Source organism: Podarcis tiliguerta, assembly GCF_965153285.1.
Source record: "Podarcis tiliguerta genome assembly, chromosome: 10".
NCBI lineage: Eukaryota > Metazoa > Chordata > Lepidosauria > Squamata > Lacertidae > Podarcis > Podarcis tiliguerta.
The window spans coordinates 34,218,389-34,243,931 of NC_139543.1; the positions used below are offsets into that span (position 1 = coordinate 34,218,389).

The 25,543-nt window shown below is 40.8% G+C and overlaps 1 protein-coding gene across 4 annotated transcripts in view; it reads left to right on the forward strand.

The window, feature by feature from the left end:
• SYT1 (synaptotagmin 1) overlaps positions 1–25,543 on the forward strand; it is a 316,628-nt gene that overhangs the window by 247,846 nt on the left and 43,239 nt on the right. For all 4 annotated transcript variants that reach the window (XM_083400991.1, XM_083400988.1, XM_083400990.1 and 1 more), the window contains exons 7-8: positions 436–603; positions 20,011–20,128. In XM_083400991.1, coding sequence (XP_083257117.1) covers positions 436–603; positions 20,011–20,128 — 286 coding nt within the window. The remainder of the gene's footprint in view (positions 1–435; positions 604–20,010; positions 20,129–25,543) is intronic.

The window sequence follows — 25,543 nt, forward strand, 5'->3', positions numbered from 1 at the left end:
GCCAGTGCTTTTCCATCAGTCTGTAGGCTGCTGTTTTTTTTGGAAAGTGACAGCATGATATATTGAGAGAAGCATTCTGCAGTATTGAAAACTCATGTATCTGTGGGGCAAATAATTGGTCTTTAGTTTCACGTTGGAGTCGTAACTTTAAGAACTCAGGGCAAATGCTGCAGAGTGATGAGCGAGCCACCACATTGTTCTCTAGAATGCTCTAGTCTGCTATTATAAACCAGTGCATCTGATGACTCTCCCAGAAAATGTGTGTCATATTTTTTCCCCTAGTTCAATATAAAGGGAATGACAGCTGATAAAACAAAGAAATGGATTTGCATTGCTGTGAAAGCTTATTTACTGCATAGGCTACAGAACCTGGCATTTTCTCATTCTCTGATTTTATTTTTGTTTTATTTTTTGTAAAAAATAATAATAATACAGGTGCCGTATTCTGAACTGGGAGGAAAAACCTTAGTGATGGCAGTATATGACTTTGACCGCTTCTCCAAACATGATATCATTGGGGAGTACAAGGTGGCCATGAACACTGTGGATTTTGGTCATGTGACTGAGGAGTGGCGGGATTTGCAAAGTGCTGAAAAAGAAGAGGTAAGTAAAGCATATCTATTGTTGGCATTCGTTAAACCTCAAAAGAGTAGTGGGCAGAATCTGTTTTGACTCCTGATAATCTGAGGGAATAAAGTAGCTCATAAACACTTAGAAAATATTCTGCTATAATAAATTAAAACAACAACAATTTTGAGAGCCGTTTGGTATTCTTGTTTTATTTATTATCTCATTGCATACTTCTTGCACCTTTGTAACACTAGAACCACACTGTCCTCCGCCCTCAGTAACCAAATAATACTGAGGGATATGGGTAGGTGAGAGAAGAAAAACAAAAGCTTTTTGCAGGATGTTTGGGTGAAGGAAAAGCTTACCGTAGGTCAGAGACCTACAGGTTTGGAGGAGATTCTGCCATTTTGATTTTGGGAGGATGCTAATTATGAACACTGATTTGATGTGTCACTACTCACTTGTAGGCAGTATCACAAAACCTGAGGCTGGTGATGCAAAACTAGTACAAAACTATGGCATAATTCTTTGTAGGGGAGGAACCAGATTTAGGGGTTCATAGGTAATGGGGCTTTTGCCTCTCACTCCAACCACAAAAGGGCTTGTGCTTTCTCAGGTGGCTTCCAGATGACTGTTGAGTATTCATCCTGCTATGTTGACCTAAGGTTTGAAAGAAGGATAGACAAAAGTCGGCTATTTAATGAGCATTCTTTCTGATTCATTTGTGAAGCAAATGTTAACCCATGCATTCCCATGCACTTTCCTGTTGCTGTTTTTTATTATTATTCTTGCAAAAGTCTGATGGAGCAGGGTGGGGGAGAGAAACAGGTTTGTTGTGCAAGAGCACCAAAATTAACTTTAATTGCTCAACTTGAATTTGCGAGTATGTGATTGAATGCCACCTCAAAATTAGAGAAAGCCTGGAAGCTCCCTCGCATGGAGATTTGTTTAAATAAAAAGCAGGCATTTCTCCTGCCAGTTCTTATCTCGTCCATACCTCCCTGCACATAGACGTAACCCTTTCTCTCTCCCAAGCCCTGCATGCCTGCCAGAGGACTTGGAAAAGAGGCAAAGTTTTGTCACTCCTGCAGCTGTTTGGAGAAGATTTTCTTAAAAGAAAGCAGCAGAGAGACTGCTGCTTTTTCTTATCTTCTCCATACCACAATACAAACAAGAGAAACCCCTGTTCTCTTCTGAAAACCATCTGAACATGCTAGAAGGATGGGGGATGAAGATGGAACTGGGGGTAGAATTAGGAGCAAAGGTAGAGAGAGGCTGGGCTGCTAAAGGAAGCTAACATTTGTAGACACCCTGGCTGCAATACGTGGAGCCTATACAGCATGACAATTACCCAGAAACAAGATTGCTGGGCACATGAGTTATAATGAACATACATACATACATACATACATTACATACATACATACATACATACTGTCAGAAGGGAGTATGGTTGCTCACGAAGATAAGAGCCAGGACTCCAGCCTGTCTTTTCAGGTTTTATTGGGTGCAAAGCTTATGTACAGTGCAGAAGTTCCAAAACCATGTCTGCCTCAATCGCTAGCAGAATCTGAAAGTGCCTTCTTCCTATTTCCCCTCCAGCATAGAAAACCGGGGAAACCCCCTCTCCTCCTTTTTTCCCTACGTGGAAAACTATGCAACGGAAGCTACACATTCTCTTCCCTGGTAGCAATGTTTTGGCTCCCCTTTCTCTCGTCTTCTGTGTCTCCTGAAAACTCCCCTCCCCAACTCTGACAAAGTGCAGCTGCTTAACAGAGGAGGGGGCTCTCTGTACATTCCTGTCTCTCTCCCCTCCCTTGCAAGCAGATCCCTGACACATACATACATAATTTTAGTTGTATGCCACCGTTCCACAGTTCAAACTGTGTTCAATGTGTCTTACAACATAACAAAAGTAGTCAAAACAAAACATTTAAAAATACACAGCCAAACAAAACAATTTGCACGTAAATTACAACATATAATAAAGATACAGAAAGCCAACAGCAACAACCCATTTACCCAACAACACCCCCAGACAACACCCCAGCCCAGGAGTCTGTTCAGCAGTCTTAGCTTACAGGTTACAGGGATCCAGGCAGAGTGCCTTCTCGGTAGTGGCACCCGCCTTGTGGAATGCCCTCCCACCAGATGTCAAAGAGAACAAAAACTACCAGACTTTTAGAAGACATCTGAAGGCAGCCCTGTTTAGGGAAGCTTTTAATGTTTGATGGATCACTTTATTTTACTACCTTGTTGGAAGCCGCCCAGAGTGTTGGAAGCCGCCCTAATGGGTGGGGGTATAAATTATTTTTATTTTTATTAAAAATTATTATTAGCTTCCATAGCTGGAGTTAGGGCCCAGCTCTCCCCGGCCAGGTGAGAAAAGGCCTGCAAGGCAGGGAGCAGGAGGTACACTGGGACACTTTCTCACTCAATTCTGTTTCTTCTGAATTTCTCAAAACATGCACCAGGGAGATTTTTTACCATTCTATAGAATATGGGATGTTCAATGGGATACTCTCTAAAAGCAAACGTAACCAAGAGGCTTGTGACACCAGTTAAAGGCAAATGATTTGGGCCATGCACCTTAGTGTCTCACAGGAACATTGTACCATATAAAGATTGGGGGGATTACTATGGCATTGAATAAGTCAAAGAAGACTCAGGGGTCCCCAAAGTGGTGCCCACAGGTACAGATGCAGATGCAAGAAGCCTTCCCTGATGCCCACAGGGCCCGCACTCAGAATTAGGCTTCAAATAAGCATTCTGTTGTAGCCAATAGGATAGGTTGTGACGTATGCTTGGCTGTGCAGAGGGGTGTGATTCCCACGACAGTTTGCAAAGCTATGGGACCCCTGGGCTGCAGATTCTGAGCTTTCCCTTTGGAATGTGCCTTACAGGTTTGAAAGGTAGGTCAGTATTATTACGCTTGTGCTGCAGTTGGGGTGAGGAGCCTGCGGCTTAGAGAGAGGGGCTGGCTGAAGAACAGCCTGCAGCTTTACGGCAGAGGCCGGATTTGAACCGAGGATTTCCTGACTTGAGCTCTGCCCCTTAGCTACTATGCTACACGTGGAGCTTCAGCTGAAATCCTTTATGCAGTTACATGGGCTTAAGTTCCCTTTGAACTTAATGAGGTGTGCTTCTGAGCAGACCTGTGTAGGATTGCACTGCCAGAAGGCTAATGCTGCAGTATACGTGGTTATTCCTCTTTGTCAAAACCCGTGTTCATTTGACATAATAAAAGCACAGGGCTCTTCATGGTTCCGATTGTTGTGCTGGTCCCGGTCGTGTTCTTTGGTATAGCGTCTTGCCGTGCCAATGAACACCTGTGCATTAAAGTGTAAGTCACATACACTGTAGACTTATGAGTCATAGCTTCATTCCAGCAATGATAAGAACAGGGGAGGGTTTCCACTGCAAATAATAATAATAATAATCCTGACTGCAGTCAGTGCAGAAGTATAGCTCTGCATCCTCTATTATGTTTGGAAATCTTTCTTGTTTCAGAAAATGACGTGCCTGTTGGATGATTGTATTCATGCAATAAATGTTTTCCATGATAAATGAAGTAAGCCTTCAATGTTGTTGTTTTTTTGTTTCTTAGCATCTTTCTGATTATGTGCTTGACGCACTCAAGTGAGCAACCAATAAATGTGGGGAATTGCCATTGTTTAGTGATTAACTGGAAAGTTAGATGAGGTTTGTTTTTCTTTATGCCTGATAAATTATTTTCTTGAAAGCAAGCGTGCTATGTTAGAATAATTTAGCATTACTTTGAAAAGAAAACTTATTTTTAAAAGATGAGGTGAAATTTCATAGTTTTGATTTCGTCTTGCAGTTTAGCACACCTCTTAGCTTATGCAATATTTTGTGATCTTCAGGACTGATGTAAACCTCGAACTGTTGCTGCTATTTTGAGATTATTTCAGTCTGCACACTTCACCTCCAATAATTCAGAGCCTGCAGCAGACCCCATCTCATGCCGAATATGTTCTGTTGTCCTTTCATGCTTGGGGTTCCTTGGGCATCTTTCATAGAATTGCAGAGTTGGAAGGGACTCTAAGGGTCATCTAGTCCAAACCCGTGTGCAGCAGTCTCAACTAAAGCATCCATAACAGATGGCCATCCAACCTCCGCTTACAAACCTCCATGGAAGGAGAATCCATCACCTTCCAAGGGAGTCCATTCCACTGTCAAACAGCTCTTACCATCAGAAAGTTCTTCCTGATGTTTAGGTGGAATCTCCTTTCTTGTAATTTGAATCCATTGGTTAAAACAAGCTTGCTCCACTTTCCATATGACAATTGAAGATGGCTTTCTTATCTCCTCTCAGCCTCCTCTTTACCAGGCTAAACATACCCATTCAACCATTCCTCATAAGGTTTGGTTTCAACTTGGTCGCCCTACTCCGCACATGTTCCAGCTTGTCAATATCCTTCTTAAACTGTGGTGCCCAGAAATGGTCACAGTACTCCATTTGTGGTCTGGCCAAGGCAGAATAGAGCTATTACTTCCCTTGATCTGGACACCATTGTTCTGTTTATACAGCCTAGAACAGCATTAGCTTTTTTTTACCTTTTTTGCTGTTACATCACACTGTTGATGCATGTTAAGCTTGCAGTCTACTAGATCCTTTTCACATGTAGTACTGGCAATCCAGGTGCCCCCTCCATCTTATATTTGTGCAGCTGGTTCTTTCTGCCTAAATGTAGAACCTTACTTTTGTCCCTATTGAAATGCATTTTATTAGTTTTGTCCCAGTTCTCCAATCTGTTAAGGCCATATTGAATCCTGTTTTCTGTCTTCTGCGGCATTGGCTACCCATCCCAGTTTGGTGTCATTTGCACCCCATCAATACCTTCATCCAAGTCATTTATAAAGACGTTGAATGACAATGGGCCCAGAACCATTAGTGAGCACTCTTTGGGTTTGGTCAGTCAACTAGAAATCCCCCTAATAGTTACCTCATCCTGCCCACATTTTACCAGCTTCTCCACAAGAATATTATAGGGCACACTGGAATGTTATCAGTTAAATGGTCTAGACAAATATGTGTTGCTATGTAGAGAATTCTACCTTAGGGCAAGTTATTGTAATATAGATGTTTCACCTATGAGTCTGTGGCTTAGAAATCTTATGTATTTCAGCTATGGAAGTTCTGCTGCGATTTTCCCAATCTGCACTGAATTGTCTTTGGTTCATAGCTTGCGTAGGTAGATGGCAAGACTTTATTGTAACGCTTCAATATCCTAAAGATACCAAGTAAAACACAGCAAAAATGGAAACAGGGTTTAATTAGGCCAGATGTGCATTCAGGGGCACATGCTTGTCTTGTTAGTGCTCATGGTACCACGACCTGCCCCACTAATACCAGAAAAAAGCATGATTAAAATAGACTTAAAATCCTAAGCAACTGGATCCCATCCAAAATGGTACAAGTGTAATTATGTTTAATTACTGCTAAGACATTTTTTAAAAACAGACTTATCTTTATTTTAATTGGAGAATGTAACATTTGTCACAGAAAGCCAAATTTGCAGGCAGTCTGTTCAGTTATAATAATACAAATTGTTATGACAAGTTTTCACTTTTTTAAAAAACAAAACAAAACTTTTTGCTGATAGAGAATCGTAAGAAAGCTGGCAATTAATGATGGGGAAATTAATCCTTGAAATAGTTTGGTTGTGACCCCTGAGGGTGGAAGCATATTTTAGCTTCCATTAATGATGGTCATGACCACTTGCTTAATCACCTAAACTGACCTTAGTCCATCTTCTCTCTTAAGTCTTTATCTTAACTGCTCTTTACACAGAATTCTGTTGTTGTACATAATAACGCAGAGTTTTAATGAGCGGCTGTGGAACAGGAAGAAGCATCTGACAAGCTGTTGCCCTCTTCATTGCACTAACTAAAAATTCAGTCTGTTTCCCAGCCCTCTCTCCTTAAAAGGGTCAGGGATAAAATCAAAGGATGGGGTTTTAATGAGACATGAGAGGCTTCCTTCTGTATCTCGTGACCCAAGCAAATTTAAAAACCAGCTTCATGACTTTTCCCCATTTCCCTACAGAACAGCCGATTAATAAGTCAATGTTGGTGAAGCACTTTAAAAGATAAGAAGTGCGGTGTAAAGTATTTGTTAGGCTTTGCGAGAGCTTGAAAGAACATCTCCAGTCTGTAGGATGGCTGGTGAAAATTGTATAGGAGAGATCACATGAGCTACAAGTCAGGACAACATCTTTCTAACCTTCCTCCATTCAGCCTTGTTAATGTTATACATAATTGCTATGTGTGTTGCATAGCTTCAGGGAGAGTCAGACTCCCTGAAGCTAGGCAAAGAATTGATGAAAATGGAGCAGGAGAAAGACAGCAGTTCACTAGTGGATGGCAGATTAAGCAACAGGCTGGGAAAAGCTTGAATAAGGGAGCTGTGGGAGAAAGGGACCAAGAAAAAAACAAATTAAGAGTGAACAGTCTTGTTTAACTTTTTATTTTTCTTATTTATGTATGGGCAGATGATAACCCACCCCAAGAACTTCCAGCGAGGTAATGAAATCTATTTGTTATGTAGGTAAAGCATCAAACCACAGGAAGGCTACCCCACTTTTGCAAACTAAAGCAATGCTCTGCAGTGTGGAACTTTGTGTTTGCCTTTTGCATTTCCTACACCAGCACTTGCTTTCACAGCAGGTGTGATAAACCTGTGGCTCTCCAGATGTTATTGAACTACAGCTCCCATCATCCTTGGCTATCAATCATGCTTGTTGGGGCTGTTGGGGATTTTAGTTCAGCAACATCTGAAGAGCCACAGGTTCTTCATAGAATCATAGCATTGCAGAGATTGAAGGGACACCGAGGGCCATCTAGTCCAACCCCCTACAATGCAAGAATATCAACTAAAGCATCCATGACAGATGGCTATCCAGCCTCTGCTTGAAAGCCTCCAAGTAGGAGGAGAGTGCACCATCTTCCAAGGAAGACCATTCCACTGTTGAACAGCTCTTGCCAACGGATACCAAGCCTGTGTTTTAGCTAGTGAAGACTTAAATCCAACCTTGAACTATGTGATTACTGACTGCTATGTTCTTGTGACACTCACACACCCCTTTGTATTCTCCACCATGACAAGGAAGAAACATTAGCAGCAAAGTTCAAGAACTCATTCTTGCCTATCAAAAACACTTGAACCAACAAAGGGTTGGGTCTTGGGGAAGAATTTCATGCGCCAGGTAGAGAGGCCAGAAAAGCTGCATTTCACTTTTACCACCACAGAGTTTCTCATTATTCTTTTTTATTATACTTAAGTGCTGTACAAAAATTAAACAATCACACAGGCCCTCGATTTGTTGCAAACTTTTTTATTGTGAAATGAATGATCCAGCAGGAAGTTTATTCTTCTGGGCCTTGTACAGGAGAATTTCTCCCTGGATGATGCCAAAAACCAAAAATATGCATTTCTGAAAAGGTTATAGACAAAGAGTTGGGAGGAGCAGCCTGAGAAAAAAGAAAGCTTAGTCATTTTCTTTGCATTCCTCCTGCCAGTTTTTAAATGCCAATTTAGACCATGTCAGATTACCATAGTAACCACTTAGCCTCTTTTCAGATCTTGTTGTATTTTCACTTTAGTTTAACTACTTGCTGAACTGACATTTAAAGCACTTTGTATCGTAGCTATGATAGACAGAACGTATTTATTAAACAAAAAGAAATGAACGCCTTGCACAAAGCACAGTAATGAAAAGGGTAGCAATTGGATTCCCATTGTAAATTGCTTTAATAGCCTTAGACAGGCTGTATGGTGCTAAGGAAATACTTAATAGTGAATACCCCTCAGTGAATTGAGAATGTGCACTTTATAATGAGAAGACAGTTTTTCAGTCATAATTTATCCAAGATGGTTGAGTAATAAAAAAGACACATTACTTCATAAGAATGTAAGAAAGGCTTTGCCAGATCAAATCAAAGTGTATCCAGGGTTCTGTTTCCAACATGGGTAGGCAAATGGCTTTGGAAGCTCTTAAGAAGAATCTGAAATCAATGGACTATCCTAAGGTTTTCTCATCTGATATATTTAGAGGTTTATATTTAGAAGCTTCTTATATAACCTTTATTAGGTACATCCATCATTAATTGGTCCACTATCTAAGCTAGTAGCTATTGCCACCCATTGAAGATGTGAGTTTCTCCTTCCAGTCAGCTTTATTTGAGTGATCCCAAGTTCCAGTATTATGAGGAAGGCTAGAAAATATTTATGTACTTTCACCACATTTTTACAACCCCTTTTCAAATCTTCCCTAAGTAAAACCATTTTTTGGTCAATGATGCCCAAATGTTTTAACCTCCAACTTGTAGACCACTTGAAACAATGTATGACTATCATAAGACTACATTTATTAAACTGGTAATGAGAATAAAATATTTAGCAGCCCATTATGAAGACCCTGTGTGTATGTGTATATATGAGACAGAACACACATGTGTACATGCACATACATGCTCATATATACACATCTTTGGAGAGAGAGGATGCACATATCTGTATAAGTTCTGGGAAAAGAACGGATGTGTATGGGTGATGATTCAAGGGAAGAGAGACTGTGTATGGGTGAAGATCATGGAAAAGAAAAGGTGTGTATGTGTGTTTTTAGTAGCTGGTATGAAAATATGGAGGGCATGCATGTGTGTCTCTGGCTGACTATTTGAGGAAGGAAGGAGCTATGTGAGAGTTGGCTGTGTCAGACTATGCCCCTTGGTGTGAATAAAATTTAGTAGAACACGGTGGTATCTCAAGCAAAAGGCCACGGTTCAATAGCACAACAGGAAATGCAATATAAAAGGAATGTTAGAAACCAAGACAGAAGCGCCAGCATTATAACAGGAAAAATTAATGGAACAACTCCCACATCTGAATGCTCCCTTCCTATTGCAAACTGCTTTGAGTGGGGTTTTGCAAACCCCATTAAACAGCTGATCATAGCACTTGCAAAGCCCAATGCACAGGGTTTATGCAGGACTCTTCAGGCACTACTGATCAGCTGGTGCACTTTGAAATCCCCTTTCAGCCCAGCCACACCTTCACCTATCTCTGCAGGTGGGTTTTGCTTGACTGAAAGAGTCTCTCAGACCAGATGGGAAGGCTGGAGGTTCACCACCCCACCTTAAAAAAATTAAAAATTGTGGTCTAGAAGTGCTTTCAAAGTGACTAATAAATCGGATGGGAGTTGAAAGAGAAAAAGGTTGAGGAGGGTGCAGGAGGATTAAGATCTGGACAAGGAAGAAATAGTGAAGAAGGGAAGTAGAGAGATGAGACCAGAGAGCAGGCATTCCAGTCTCCCAGCATCACTGCAGCTTATTATATTGCTGTGTCACTTCAGTGTACGTCTTGTATATGTAACATTATTATTCTAATTTCCTATTGTGCCAACTATTTCCTGAGTGGAGCTTTTCTCTTTGTCTCATCTGAAGAAGTTACAGGATGTCACAACAGCTGGTTGTGCAAATGACTGGCAAATCTGCCTTCCTTTCTTCCACTCAAACGCCTTAAAGCATAATAATTTATGTGGCTCCTCTGAAGGCATACGCGTTACCGCCACATGTAAGTGGGTACACCTCATGCATCTTCCCATGGTAGGAAGATAAGGAAGTCCTTGGGGTGTTGCAGTGACAGTGGGAGAAAAAATGATGGATGCCCATAGGACTGTTTCTGCTTCTGTTCCAAAGCTGTACAAGTTCTGATTACTAAATGAATTAGTTTCCCATCTGTGGTAGCTATTCTTGCAAACCATTTGGGGCAGGGTATATTATTAATCTATTTAAAATTATTTATATCCTCTTCCCCAAAAGGTATTGGAGCAGTGCAGAAGAACACTATGAAATATTAATGGAAGAAAGAAAACTGTAACATTCTCAGCAGCCCAAATAGCTAGGAGGGCATAAAAAGCATGGTTACTCGGAAAGTTTTAAATTGCCCTCTTAGGGAGAAGCAGCGAAGGAATTTATTTAGTTATTTGTTTAGCAAGATTTATAGGCCACTTATATATATATGAAGGGGAAAAATCCTCTAAGCAGTTTAGAGAAAAACCTACAAAATATTCATTTTAAAATAGTTTTTAAAAATAAAAACAGATTTTAGAACAGTAGACATAATAAAATACAGGCAAAATCAGCATTTTTTAAAACAAGTATACAGAATGGAATTCCAGGTCTTGGTAGGATTGCCTAAACAAAAATTGTTTGAACAGGCATCAAAAACAGAGCAAGAGTCAGCATGGAAGCCCTGCTGCAGGAATAGGGAACCCATGGCTGGACTGCAACTCCCATCATCCCTGACAATTGGCCTTGCCTGCTGGAGCTGATGGAGTTTGGAGTCCCAACCTATCCCTACCCTGCCATATGTGTATCTTATATCCTACACCAGCCTTCCTCAACCCTGTATCGTCCAGCTGTTGTTGGACAGCAGCTCCCATCATCCCCAGCCAATATGGCCAATGGTCAAGAATGATGTGAGTTGTAGTCACCAGGACAGCAGCTGGGGGAGGTTGTCACACAGTGCTCTTCATCAGTGATACGTTATGTCAGGATGCCTAATTCCAACATTACTGAAATCTAGCAGCTTGCTACTGTTTTTCAGTTCTCGTATACCGTATTTTTCACTCTATAATATGCACCCGACCATAACACGAACATAGTTTTTAGAGGAGGAAAATCCGTAGGCATGCCACCCGTAGGCATTCCCTCCATAACACGCACAGACGTTTACCCTTACTTTCTAGGAGGAAAAAAGTGAGTGTTATGGTGCAAAAAATACGGTATATGCATTCCTCACTTTCCTATCAACACAGTAAACTGGACCATACTCATTCACGCATGTGTGTTTGAGCACCAACCAACCAGAAGTGTGTTTGTTGACAGCACACATATAAAGTTCCTCCTGTATCCTCACAGAGAATGTTAGCAATTAAATTAATTCACGTAACATTCTATTGCTATTCTCTCAATGCAATAGACCAGGAGGAGATAGCTCAGAACCACAGTCCTTTGTAGGCAACTTTTTTTGGGGGGGGGGGTTCATGCCGGTATAGGTGGAGCCATAGGCAAAGGTTGGGCAGAGCAATGGATGTGACACTTACCTTTGTACAGTAGGCTACATTCCAACTAGGCAAAAGCCCATGCAGGGAAGTAAGCAAAACATATTACCAAGGCACTTGAGAAGGATATGTGGCAAGTCAGTGAAGACTGTAACCTGCGGAGCGGAGAGCAGTGGCCCAGGGTGTGTTCTAAGGGTTGGACAGAAAGGCCTTGAGGGGTCTGCATTTGGCCTTCAGGCCTCAGGTACCCCATCTCTGCAATTTTGCCAGACCAAATCCTGCAGACAGTCATCTACTGTGTGAAACAATGAATGTAATTTAGCCAAGAGGTTAAGAAGAAGGATCCTTTTTCTTACTTTTCTCTGTAACATGTTATTATATAGATTAGTAGCCATGTTGGAAGGAAACCTTTTACTCTACTGGTTCAGTTACAAAAGATTTATTACCTTGCTCCTGTGATTTTAGCCTTTGCATTATCAGATCTGCAGTGTGTAGTTTTCAATCTGTGGCAACAATCACTTTTAGATTCCGAGACAATCTCTTGATAATGTGAAATGCATTAACTGAACTTTAAATGCGTACGTGGCTCTACTATTGGAAGGTTTTTAAAGATCAAGCAAGGGCAAGCTATTATTGCTTGCCTTGGCCCGATACAATAGGATGAAGATTATCTTTAGACCAGCTACAATAGCTACATAATTGTGCCATAATTATGGGAAGGCTTTGGTGTTTGACTTTTAATAATGCCTAGTAATCCAAAAAGAACATCCTGTGAATGTATTACATTTGCTCTCTGTGTTGCACTTAAAAAACTGTTCTTGCAGAGAGAAGAGCCTTGCAACGTGTTATAGTTAATAAGTTTTCCCTGCTGTCAAAAGTAATAATATTAATGTGCCATTCTGAGTTAAATTAATTGTGCTTTGCACAGTGGCTTGCATAAACGTGAATGACATGTAGAAATGTGATCGGGCAGGGTCTTGGAAGGAGCCAAATGGTGGAATGGAATAAGATGCAATCATTAAAGCATAGTGAATGATTGGAGATACAAATGTATCTATTTGGTAGAGGATCTGTGGGGGAGATTAAAAAATATATACCCTGTCATTCTTTTGCAGTGCGAGCTCAAGTTCCTTATTCGCTTATTTTTGTTACCTATTTAGAAATAAGATTTCCGTTACTTAGGAGATAAATATATTTAGCTCCTAATTTAAGCCATAGGCAATCTAATTTCCAAATCTTGGCCTCCTGTTTGGAAGTGAAAGTGCACCTTCATTCACAAAAGGTACTTGAGATGGAAACTTAAGTACCTTTCACGTTAGTTTCTGCAAGAGGCTGCTGATTGTAATCACTTTGAAACTGTTGGCCATGAAGTGGCATGTTCAGTCCATAATGATGGCATTTACGCCCCCATTAATCTTTTTTTGTTTTCCTCTTTGACAGAAGCGCTTTCTAGAAATGGTTAAAATATCGTTATAAATACTAGAAGGACAAGGCTAGTAAACAATGACTCACACAGAGTATTATGGTCAGAATGATCAATCTGCTCTCTGTAGGAGGTTAATTGGCACAATTCATGTGAATAAAGTCAGCTGCCACAGTTGCCTGGCCCCCCCCTCACGGTCTGACTGATGTTTGAGCAACTTTGCATCCTCAGAAGTTGTCTTGATGACACTGACACAAATGTGATGAGAAATGACCAGTTTATCATGGAAAGGAATAGATATTTCCTTGAAAAAGTGATAGCCACTGTTATAAAATTGGTCATGATCCATTGACTGCATTCCTATTAAGATTCAGTAGAGTGACACATGCATAAACGATCACTGGATTATATAGTTATTTTTAAGATTCTCCCCCTCCTGCATATGTACAGGATACATACATGATATGGTATTTTGATTTAGAAACATGAATAGTGATAATGATCTTGAGTTAGCTACCCTACAGTTACTGGAGTAATCCACTAGTCTTTGTGCCAGGACCGTAATTAATGAGCCAAGTAGTCATAATTCCTTTACAGAGGCATTAATGGATCTTTATCATCATTATGCCCTTATGTTGCATTCCAGAAGTAAATAAACTTCTTCAATCTGTCATAGAAAGAATACTTTTCTTGTCTTCTTTCCCTGAGTCCCACTAAATTTGTAACCATGGCATTTTAGAAATTTACCAGCTATGTACTTCTCCATCATCTATGGATGGCACATTTAAAGGTTTAAATAGAGTCAGGATTCTATGTTGGTTTCCATAATTTAATTAGCAGCCATTTCCACATCTCTTTTTCTGACATAATCTCCCCCAATAACCAAGATGTATTACTGACATGATCCGTAGGAAAAGGGTATCCTAAATTATCTTTGTTGGTTGTCTCCAGAACTTAGGCATTATCTTATCATCTCTCCATCAGTGCCTGAAACCTGCTCTTGACTACCCACATTTCCAAAAATGATCAGATTTAATAGCAGGTCTTTATTCGACCAAAATTCCATCTGTTCATCCGTTTATAATTACTTTCTTTCAAGTTGGTAGAAATAGAATGTTCAGGTCCATTTTTGTAAAACATTGGCTGTTGTCTATAACCATAGAAAGAAAGAAAAAGGTTCCATTTTCTAACAGAGTGCAACTCCAGAAAAACTAAGTTAAGATAAAACACTCAATTGTAGGTTATACAAACAATTTTTTTAAAAATCCATGCATACTATAAATATTAAGAATGCAACTCCTATTTTCTGCTTATGTATGTCCCAAATTCCAGTTAAAAGTGAGTGTTCCTTAAGTGAATCAGCCAGATATGTTTCAACATAAAGTCATTAGTGGCCAAACACTGTGTGTGTGTGTGTGTGTGTGTGTGTGTGTGTGTGTGTGTGTGTAAGAGAGAGCGAGAGAGATCTTTTTTTAAGAAAAACAAAACATGTTATAAACCTTGTCACCTTACCATTGATTTCAGTATAAAAGCTTTGTAACTGGAATTATAAAAATGTATACAAAGAGCAAAACAAATTATCACAAAGTCAAAGTTGTTCAATCTTATCCTCTTAGTTTCTAGTTCCAGTACAGCTATCCAGGCAAGGATAATTATTTTCAAAAACCATTAAGAAGTAGCACAACTGCATGTGCCTGCCTCCTGTAGTCTGCCTACTACTATACAACAAACTTTAGCAGCAACCATAGCAGCTGCTTTATCCATTATTACCAATTAGTTCGATTTTCTGCTTGTTAGACCAGACAGATGCTGTGTATAATACAAACTATAACAACTCCTTTGGGTCATTTTCAGACCTGTTAGTAGTATGAATCTAGGTAAGGACAGTGCAATTCCATACATGCCTACTCAGGAGTAAGTGCCATTGTTTTCAGTGGCACTTACTCTCAGATAGAGATGCATGCACCTGTGAATCTCAGTCTCTTTATTTAACTTTGTTTTGCCCCTTTTCCACATCCATTTGCAATTATTATTTCTTTCAAAATTCCACAGAGTCATAACCATTTTCATGCACCTCTCCATTTTGTCTGTAATTTTGCTTTATATACAATTTTTGCAAGCAGTTGTACATTATTTTCACATATACATTCATTTTGTGTTCAATTCTCTCTAATACGCACATTTTTGTGCATTTGCTTTGGCTAGAGAATTGCATAGGGAGGATTTTTAGTGTGAATTTCAAAAGTAAGCTGCATTTCAGTTTCTGTATTGGTTCGGAAAATTTGTATTAGGTGTTTTCACATTAAAATGTGAATGAATGGCATTCTTCCCACCCATCCTTACACTTAGGTAAGTATGCCAAAGTTTAAAGCCCAGGGGAGGGCTTCTTCTAGACTCTTCAATAATAAATATAGTTTGTGAAACTATATAAGGAAACTTACTATTTGGGGACATGCTCCTCTCATTCACCCAAAACAGATGTCATTTTTTAACAACAACAGTATTTAACTGAGCAATCCAAAGCGTGTGGATGAGGGACAATCGCCAGCATGATGAAAGGTGTGCATGTATGAGTGGGTGTATCTCCATTTTTTTTTTCTCTTGGCCTTGGTTCTTTGGGATCCAAAACATTCCTCAGTCCATATTTGGTGTTTGCCTCTGTGGACAGAACTCCTCCACTTCCCATAGACCTCTCTTGCTCTCCACCAGTCAAGAGGGACACCCACAAAAAAACCTTATTCCCTCCCAGGGACCGAAGGATTGCACTCTTCTTCATCATCATAGTCACCTTTTGTTTTGTTTTGTTTTGTCGAAGCATATAGAATATTCAAGTGTACATTTCCTAGAGATAGTTGAATACTGCAAGATATCAACCTCTTTTCATTAAGCTTTGCTCAATACCTCACTAGGACGCACATCACTAGGAAGTGAGGGGTTTTTTTGTTTTTTTATTTCAAGTTAAGCCGCTTGGAGCCTTTTCCATTTTTTTTTTTTTATTATTATTTTTTTTTTGAGCAGGACAGTTTCTGGCTCAGTGATGCTTTAAATTATCCTTTATTGTAAAGCAGGAAATGGTGCTTATGCTGCCGATTAAAGCTTTGAACTCATTTTGGTTCTGTTCAGTGGCGGCAGCGTTGTGCGTAAGGAAATTATCAAGCTGCTTGAGCAGAAGGAGCCTTCTGATTGGCAACTGAACGCTCGGAGAGAAGAGGTTAACCTCTACGAACCTCACAGCTGGACGGCTCTAACGCTAGCCGAAAGTTTCCATCCAATGATCAGAGCAATGGCTGAAATTAATTATTTATACATTAAAAGTTGAAAGCTCTAAACCTAATGACAATAAAGCACCTCTGTGAGATAATCACCTCAGCAGAGGCACTTCACTGTACCTCTTAGCCTGGCAGGGATTTGCAATTATCTTACAAAACTACACCTCTAGCTAGGGTTTTCCTTTCTTTTCTTTTTAAGTACAGCATGTCACATGCTAGCACTCAAAATTGGAAGATATAAATGCATCCCAGAGGAACATCTTTGAAATTCTGGATGTATTTGTGGAAGACGTAAGGACAGGTTTCTACTAATATCTGCTTATCTATCAATGGATGGATGGATGGATGGATCAATAGATGATAGATATTGTGTACTTCAGTGTGGGGGGGCTTTTCAAAGAGCATGGGAGCTTTGCCTTTGACTTGAAAAGGGTTGCAAGCTGTGGCCTGCAGATAGCTTACTGGTGCTTTGTAGTGTGAACTCAGACCTTCTTTGAAGCTAGCTGATAAAATACAGTAGAATTGAGTGAAACGTACATTGAGTGCTCCAGATACTAGGTTGGAATTGTGCCCTAAAGGACGCTGTATTCAAGACAGTAAAGTGGTTGCCCAGATGACGGATATTAGAATGCCATAACTAAGGAAAGCAGAAATATGGGAGTGTGGGGTGCCGGAGGTACACTAAAGGATATGCATTATCATTATGACTGCCAAAAGATTGCTCATTTCAGCTGATAATCTTAACCTGGTTACCATGAACCAAGGTTGACTTAATAAACAAATCCTGCTCCATAGCGAAGTCTGGCTAGTACTATTAATTGTTATTAAGATTAAGATCAGTGTTGAAGTAAAACTAAGGTATCACCTTAGGGGCTTCTGGGAGTTCCCTCACTGTGAGAAGTGAAGCTACAGGGAACCAAGCAGAGGGCCTTCTCGGTAGTGGCACCCACCCTGTGAAACACGCTCCCATTAAATGTCAAGGAGATAAGTAATTCTATAACCTTCAGAAGACACATGAAGGCAGCCCTGTATCAGGAAAGTTTTGAAACTTGACATTTTATTATGTTTTTATATGTGTTGAAAGCTACCCAGAGTGGCTGGGGCAACCCAGTCCGATGGTTGGGGTACAATTATTATTATTATTATTTGGGTGTGTGATGAAAATGGCATGGCAGAAGGAAGGTGCTATTTGAGGGTGCATATGTGTAACCAGCTTGTTAACACTTAACTATGGTTAAGAAATTGGGGGTATTTATGTTTACACAGTGTCATGGTATTGCCGGAGAATGCAGGGGAGGAGGAGAGACGAGCAGAGGAAGGGGGGCAGGATGTGCCAGGGCAAGAAAGAAGGGGAAGTCAGGAGGAGGGAATGCTCTCAGATACTGGAGCAGAGCCTCAACTCCGCACAGGAAGCTCTGGCACTGATAGCGATGCAGTGCCGGTTCCATCTCAAGAAAGGAGAGGGTTAAAGTGCAGGGGGCAGAGACATCAATTGAGAATGCCTTGCCTCCTCTGCTGGAAAAGGGGCGGACGTAAGTCACTTCGGGAATCTGACTCACAAGATTCGGACGTATAATTTATGTGCTGATTGTACATATGTAAAATAAAGACTGCATCTATGTATCTCTGAGTGAGCAGAAGCTTTTCTTGCTGAGAGTATTCTCAAGCCAGAACACAGTATTCTCAGCCACACACAGGCTCCTTGATTTTGATGGTCTTCCCTGCGAATGGAAGGCTTTCTTCAAAGTTTATTATCATATCCCTCAAAATAACTGTGGAATTAAACTGAACACCATAAGGAGAGCTGCCTGTCAAATAAGATCTGGGAAGCCTGAAATGCCTAATTAGAGTGTTTAGCGAAGCCTGATTCTCCAGTTAGCATTGTGCATAGATCTTAGAAGACAGCCAGCCTAATATTCTTAATGATCATTACTGAACAGCATGTGTTCCTCTGCTTACATTCTCCTTGTATCTTCAAGCTTGGCTATATTCATCTTTGCATTTAATACAAAGCTTCTGTAATTTGTAATTGCAGCTCAACCTTTCTATGTGATACGGAGCTGCACTATTTTTAGGAAGGCCTTTAGCAGTACAGCACCACTGACTGTAGTTATAGGGTCTTCTGTGAAACGTTGAGTTCTGAACAAAACTAAGCACTTCCAACCATTGATGACATCTTGTAGATACCATTGTGTCTCTTCCAGAAACACTTGTGCTGCCTGCTTAATATATGAAAGGCAAAATGCCTCTTGCAAATAGTCTGTTTTATCACAATGCATTATGAGAATGAGCGCAGTCCGCTGTTTTTCTGACAGCAAAACTAATAGTGTTCGGATTGCTCTCACACCCCACAGCTAATCCAGTATCCGTGCTGAAGGGCTATCTAATAATTTTCAGCAGCAAACTGTGAGCTAACGTTATAGGCACAATTTGGAAAAGTACAAATTTGAAATGCATCGTAACACCTCCTGCCATTTTGAAAGCTAACATCTGTCCTTTTCTGCAAGAAATTGTCATGGAATTTGTATGTGTGCATGCTGTAATGTTGGCCAGGTTGGTTGCCACCAAACCTTTGGCTCCTAGCTGCCTTCATCAGCTGAGGAGGTAACTTTCCATCTGCAGCAAAATCCAGTCTACAATTCAGCAATAGAAGCAACACCTGGCTTCAATTAGTGCTCCTAGAAAAGGAGAAAACTGCACTTATGGACCAGTCCCAAAGGGGAGACAACAAAAGAGATTGTCTTTTGGGGGGTCAGTCCAAGGCTGAAGGAACCACCCTTATTTGTTATTGTATCCCCCCCCCCCCGTGATGTCTGTTGGATTTTTATTTTTTTATGTTATTTATTAAATTTCTATACCACCTTTCATCAAGAGATCGCAGGGGAGTTCACATAATATAATACGAGATCAAACACAAGTAAATAATTAAACCCAAACATGCTGAGAAGTATGTTTGAGGACCACCCTGTTCCTGTGTCTGTAATGTGTTTAGCTGTTTCTAATGCTGAGTTTTAAATTGTAGTAACCTGGGATCTGCTGGTGAAGGGTAGGGAAAAATAAGACTGTCTGCAACTCTAAAGGAGCCTAACTGTTTAAAATGATTGAAAAGTGGGTGAATAAAAACTAGTTAGGAATGTCAAACACTAATGTATGGCTTTTTAAAAAAAAAAAAACAAAAAACCATGATATTATTGAGCTAAATGAAAAACTATGCAAATGGCCTGAACATTAGCAAGCCTGTGTGCCATCACAATTTATGGGATCCAGTCTTAGGTTAAAGAATTCAATCTCCTCGATTAATAGGACCGAATGTCCTCAGCACTGTTCCCATTGAGTTAAAAGATACCTGTGAAAGGCCTGGTGTCTTCGGCACAGAACTTTCTTACTGGAGCCAATTCATATGTTACATTCTAGGGGGCTGAGGTTGCTTGCATATGTGAGTCATTCCATATTTTTCAGAAGCAGGCAAAAGGTAATGTATAAATTGGCTCCTTGCTATTTCTTAGCAAGTAAAATCCTGGGCTCCTTTCTCTGGCTGTTAAATAGCTTGACAAGAAGTAGTTGAAACTGAATATTAAAAGCTGTGGTTTAAAACAATGTTCCTGGCGTAAACTTTTTAAAAGGGTATATAAATGACAGTTCTCCTTGCTCCTTCTTGCAGCAAGAGAAGCTAGGTGACATCTGCTTCTCTCTCCGCTATGTGCCTACTGCTGGCAAGCTGACTGTTGTCATCTTAGAAGCAAAGAATCTGAAGAAGATGGACGTGGGCGGCTTATCAGGTAAGCTGATGGCAGGAAGCATACCCCGGCGGCTGTGCTAGCATTGCTGTCCAGTAACAGTTTCTCACCATTAAAAAATGAAGATGGTTGCTCATATGCAGGCATTACATTTACACTGAGATGACTTCCAGATGACACGTTTGTTGAGCATTCATCCTGATTTGTTTGTGGGGAGGTCATATGATGCTGCATTAAGTCCAGGATCTTCTGAAGCAGGTTTGTTGCGCAACAGCATTGGATCCACTAAACTCGACGACTTGATTTTCCAGTACGCGAATGAATCTTACCCACAACATGGTGACAGTCTGGAAGTGGCCTCAGTAAAACCAGGAGCTGCATCCATGCTGCGGTTTTGAATACTGGAGGCTATGCAGGTCACTTGTGTGCCTTTATTACCTATTCCCTCACCTATCCCTATCACAACTTACTATTTATAATGACTTGTTGTCAGTAATTATAAATAATGCATATAAATTCTTGAGAGTCATTACTGTGATGAACCCAGGGTTGTAGAAATGAAAGAAAGCACAGCTATCTCTGCTTTTGCTGAACGAGTACATAGCTTTTTTCAGACAACATAATACTGTCCAAGCAGAAGCTGAATCTCTGGAAGATCCAGAATCTAAAGTGAGAATCATTCCCCCATGTTTCAGGCACTGTGTACTTAACAGTACAGTTGACATTTGCTTCATGTGCAGAAATATAACACGGGAAGCTTAACTCACATAGAATTAACATGGTAAGGGGTAATTTGCATATCTCATGGTTGTGTGGCAGAGATGTACAGTATATGCCCAGAAATCACTTACACTTTCCATAGCTGGGCATATTATTCATCTATCTAGCTCTTTTTATATATAGGGAGAACTAGCATTGAATAGTGCTAGTGTATTTGAGACATTCGGTGTTTCTGTGGCTTGGCTATGGAGCTTCAGGTTCTCTTTGTACTAACGTGGGAGTATATATACATATGGAGAAAGCAATTTTTAGATGCATTTTTGGTGAGATTCTGGAAATGCGAGTAGCTCCCGGTCTATTGGACTCCTTTCCTGTGGTCTCCAATTAAACTGCCCTGTGTGCTACCAATTAAACCCTTCCTTGCCTCCTCCTTTAATCAAGTCCCCTGTTATCCCAAAGTGACCTAGCAGAAAGTGACCACGGTATAATTGGAAAGGAGGAAATTCCTTCCATTACTTGCTGAAGCAGAAGCACCGGCCAAACATGTGTAATTCTCCAGGTAAGTGCCTAAGGATGCTTTCAGATGTGACACAGGATTGGGGGATAGTGGAAGCATGTGAGTTTGTCTCTCTTTTTCATGCTTCACAAGTGGGAACTTCCACATCTTCTGTGCTTTTTAAAAGAAACATATGTCATTGTAAGGCAGATGCACAAGTTACCAGTTTGGATATTAGAACAAAAGGACTCACTTCATATCTACCGCCTTCCCTAGTTGTACCCCTGAGTTGCTTTTCAAAGCTATCCTTACCCCAGCTGCACATCAGTATCTTTTCAGATATCACAAACTTTGTCTGAAAAAGTCCAATTCGGAGGTCATCTGAGTAGATACACATGAGGCAACTGCAATCTCTGAAATATTCATGGATATTACTTGGTGGGTGGAAGTAAGAATGGCAGAATTTGTCATCAGCCCAATAATTCTTCTCCCACTGCTATTTTTTCCCCTTTCCCCTTGAAACCAAAATTGCTTTTCACTTTTCCAGCAGAAAACATTGTACATCAGTGTGGAGGTGGGGAATTCACTTTCCCACACAATTGGCAACACTTACTGTCACCAGAGGAGCCCATTATTGAGTGGGGGGAATGCAAAGTGCTGTTTGTGCGTGTAGAGGAGGTGGAATGTTTGAAAAGTTCCTCATTAAAAGGAAAAACAATGGGAAAATATGAGACTGTGAAAGCATGGTTGGAAATCGAGCTGCCTTATCCAATTACCATAATCCTCTTGAATATCTATGAACAGCTGTGGTGGATGACACTTGTTCTGAAAAGTGTGGTCAAAATTAAAGGGTTCAGGAACTCAGACTAGACCAACTTTCATAAAATAATGCACAGACTTTACTAAAACAGAATTCTACAAGAGTGAGAAACTCCAAATAATTACACAGATTAAAATAGCTCAGAAGGTAAGAAAACAACAAACACTAATGAACATGTTGTTGTTGTTTAGTCATGTCCGACTCTTCGTGACCCCATGGACCAGAGCACGCCAGGCATTCCTGTCTTCCACTGCCTCCTGCAGTTTGGTCAAACTCATGCTGGTAGCTTCGAGAACACTATCCAACCATCTCGTCCTCTGTCGTCCCCTTCTCCTTGTCCCTCCATCTTTCCCAACATCAGGGTCTTTTCCAGGGAGTCTTCTCTTCTCATGAGGTGGCCAAAGTATTGGAGTTTCAGCTTCAGGATCTGTCCTTCCAGTGAGCACTCAGGGCTGATTTCCTTATGAATGGATAGGTTTGATCTTCTTGCAGTCCATGGGACTCTCAAGAGTCTCCTCCAGCACCATAATTCAAAAAGCTAATGAACATAAACACTCTTAAATCTCAGTAGGCTGAGCAACAGAACAAGATGCTGTCAAAAGCCCAAATAGACGCTAACTTCAGCTTGGCTGGCTGGCTGGCTGGCTGGCTGCCAAGAGCTCCCACCAATACAGGTTTTATGAGAACTTAGACCATGGGCATTCACCTCTTCTACCCAATTACCTTGTGACACCAGCCTTGAAGCCTTAACACTATACAGCGGTATGCAAGCTCATTATTTCCGAGGTTTTAACCCATTCTCATAAACCAGTCTTAAAGGGGCGATATCACCACAACAGCCCATCCTGCCACCCCATCATTCCCCCAACTCATATCAAATTCATCAAGCAGAAATGTTCAACCAGAGGCATAGGAAGGAGGTGCAGCCCACCCCGGGTGTCATGACTGAGGGGGGTGACAAAATGGCCGGCAAGTGGGAGACACACCTCACGCCCGGCGGCAGCAGCTCTTCTGACCTGGTGGCAGAGAGCAGCACTCCTCAGCCATGGCGAGGCGCACTCGGCCGCAGCAGCTCCATTGTCAGGTCATTTCTGACCCGGCTGTGGTGAGCAGGAGGACAGTGAGCAGCAGCTTCCCTGCCCCTATCCTACCCTGAACTGTGGTGCGTGGGAGGGCACCCTCTCTGTCCCGCCCCCCTCGGGAGCTCGCCCCACCCAGGGCAGTGCAGGCATATGCGCCACTGCTGTCTTCAACTCCTGTTTCCAAGTACTGTGGTACCTCGGGTTACATATGCTTCAGGTTACATACGCTTCAGGTTAAAGACTCCGTTAACCCAGAAATAGTACTTCGGGTTAATAACTTTGCTTCAGGATGAGAACAGAAATTGTGCTCCGGCGGCACGGCAGCAGCAGGAAGCCCTATTAGCTAAAGTGGTGCTTCAGGTTAAGAACAGTTTCAGGTTAAGAACAGACCTCCGGAATGAATTAAGTACCTAACCCGAGGTACCACTGTACTGTGTAGTGTCAGCACAGCAGATGAGTACACAATCCCTAACCGTTCTGACTACATCTCCATAGAAAACCCTTCCTGATTGCGAAGAGATATCTTTATTCATCGTTGCACCTTTATATGCTGAATGTAAAGTAGGGTTGGACCTGAAATACCCTCTGTTCTGAAAACAAAGGCAGATGTAATGAGCTTCATTTGAGCACATGCTGTAGCTAATCTCAAGTTTTCATTCCTTCTTAGAACAGAGTCTGATTAATATAATATTTTGAGTTGTTAACATTTTAGCCGGGATTTCTTGAAGATGTCAACGGGTCAGTATTGAGAGCCTGTCTTTCCCCATATTGCCCAAGGTATCCCATTCCTCCACAAAATTAGTGGAATCAGCATTTGTGAAATATTTAAAAATGGGCAATAAACAACTGACAACATTTGATTTAAAAAAATCTCTGGGTGAGAATCATATGAAAGCAGTTTTTTAAGCCGCATATTTTGCAAATATGATTATATTCATGACTTGTTTATTGTACAAAACCAAAGTTCATGGTAGGTTGGTTTGCCACACAAACATCCTGTACTTCACAAAAATAGACAATATTACTAGGAAATTTGAACTGTCTGTGCTTGCTGGGTTTGATGGAAGCTGCAGTTCCAGACATCTGGAGGGTTCCAGCTTGGTGAGCCAGCATTACAACACAGTCAGTCTACACTGGATAGTCCTTGTTCATCTGAGTTGTTGCTACAATAACTAAGAAGCCACAGGGAATAATACCATCTCTGTATTTTTGATGACTTGGCCAAAAGGCCGTTTAAAATACTACAAGCCCAGTTTTGCTGGACTTACTGATTTCTTCTTATTACTTGAAGGTTATATTTTCTGTAAACTTCCAAGTCTAGATATCCTTGCAGTTTAGGTGTCATTGTTGGAAAAACTGCAGCTCATCTTGTTCTTTCTTCTTAATAACTAACTAAACTCAAATTATAGGGATTTAATATTATATAGTACTCCCCTGGTGTTGACAACAGACAACATTAGACATTAGAGTCTTTGCAACAGGTCCAGATTGACCCATTTTAGCATGAAATGCTCAGATCTTACATCTTACGTTTAATTATTACATCAGGCAGAAACCCAAATAGACCTGTCTTGAAAGGAAAAACCAATCAACCTTAGCTTCTTGAATGATGAAAACAGCTATTTACTAGTGCCGGTGAAATTACCTCTACAAGCAAAAGTGTCCCTTTGGAAATAAATAATTTTAATTATTACCTGTTTAATCTTTAATTAACCTAAACATCTGGACCCAGTTAGCTAATGTAATCCAACAGTCAATGTGCATTATGTCTGATATGAAAGATGAAGTGAGTTTGCTAGAGCAGCCAGCTACAGAGAGAGTAGGAAATAGCAAACATTTGTTCTAAATATTCATGTGTAACTAAATATGTGCTAAGATTCCATAGGACCATAGGAATGTCATAGGATCTCAAATCATGGCCTCTAGGAAACAGGCATCATTTATGTCCTCCATGTGCCACATGATGATAGCTGGTCAGAGATAGGAACAGCTCTTTCTTCAACCCAGTCAAAAGCTATATTGTGGAAATTGGAAACTTCATCCTCTTGTGGATCTCCTCAAATTACAACTTCATTATAGTCCAGATCTATCTGTCATCCTTCCTGATCCTTTGAGGACTTGCTCTGACTTTCCCAGAGACCTCCTCTTCCCATGCCTTGAAGAGTGACTATGTAGATTACTTGTCTAATCTTCAGACTACGTCCCAGATTCTGCCTTCTTGACTTTTCTTTGTGCTGCAGATCATTCAAGGCAAGAAAGTAAAGGACAGAACCAAAACAAATAGAGAAGTGGGGCCTCAAACAGATTCCAAGAGGACTTAATCTTCCTATCATTTCTTC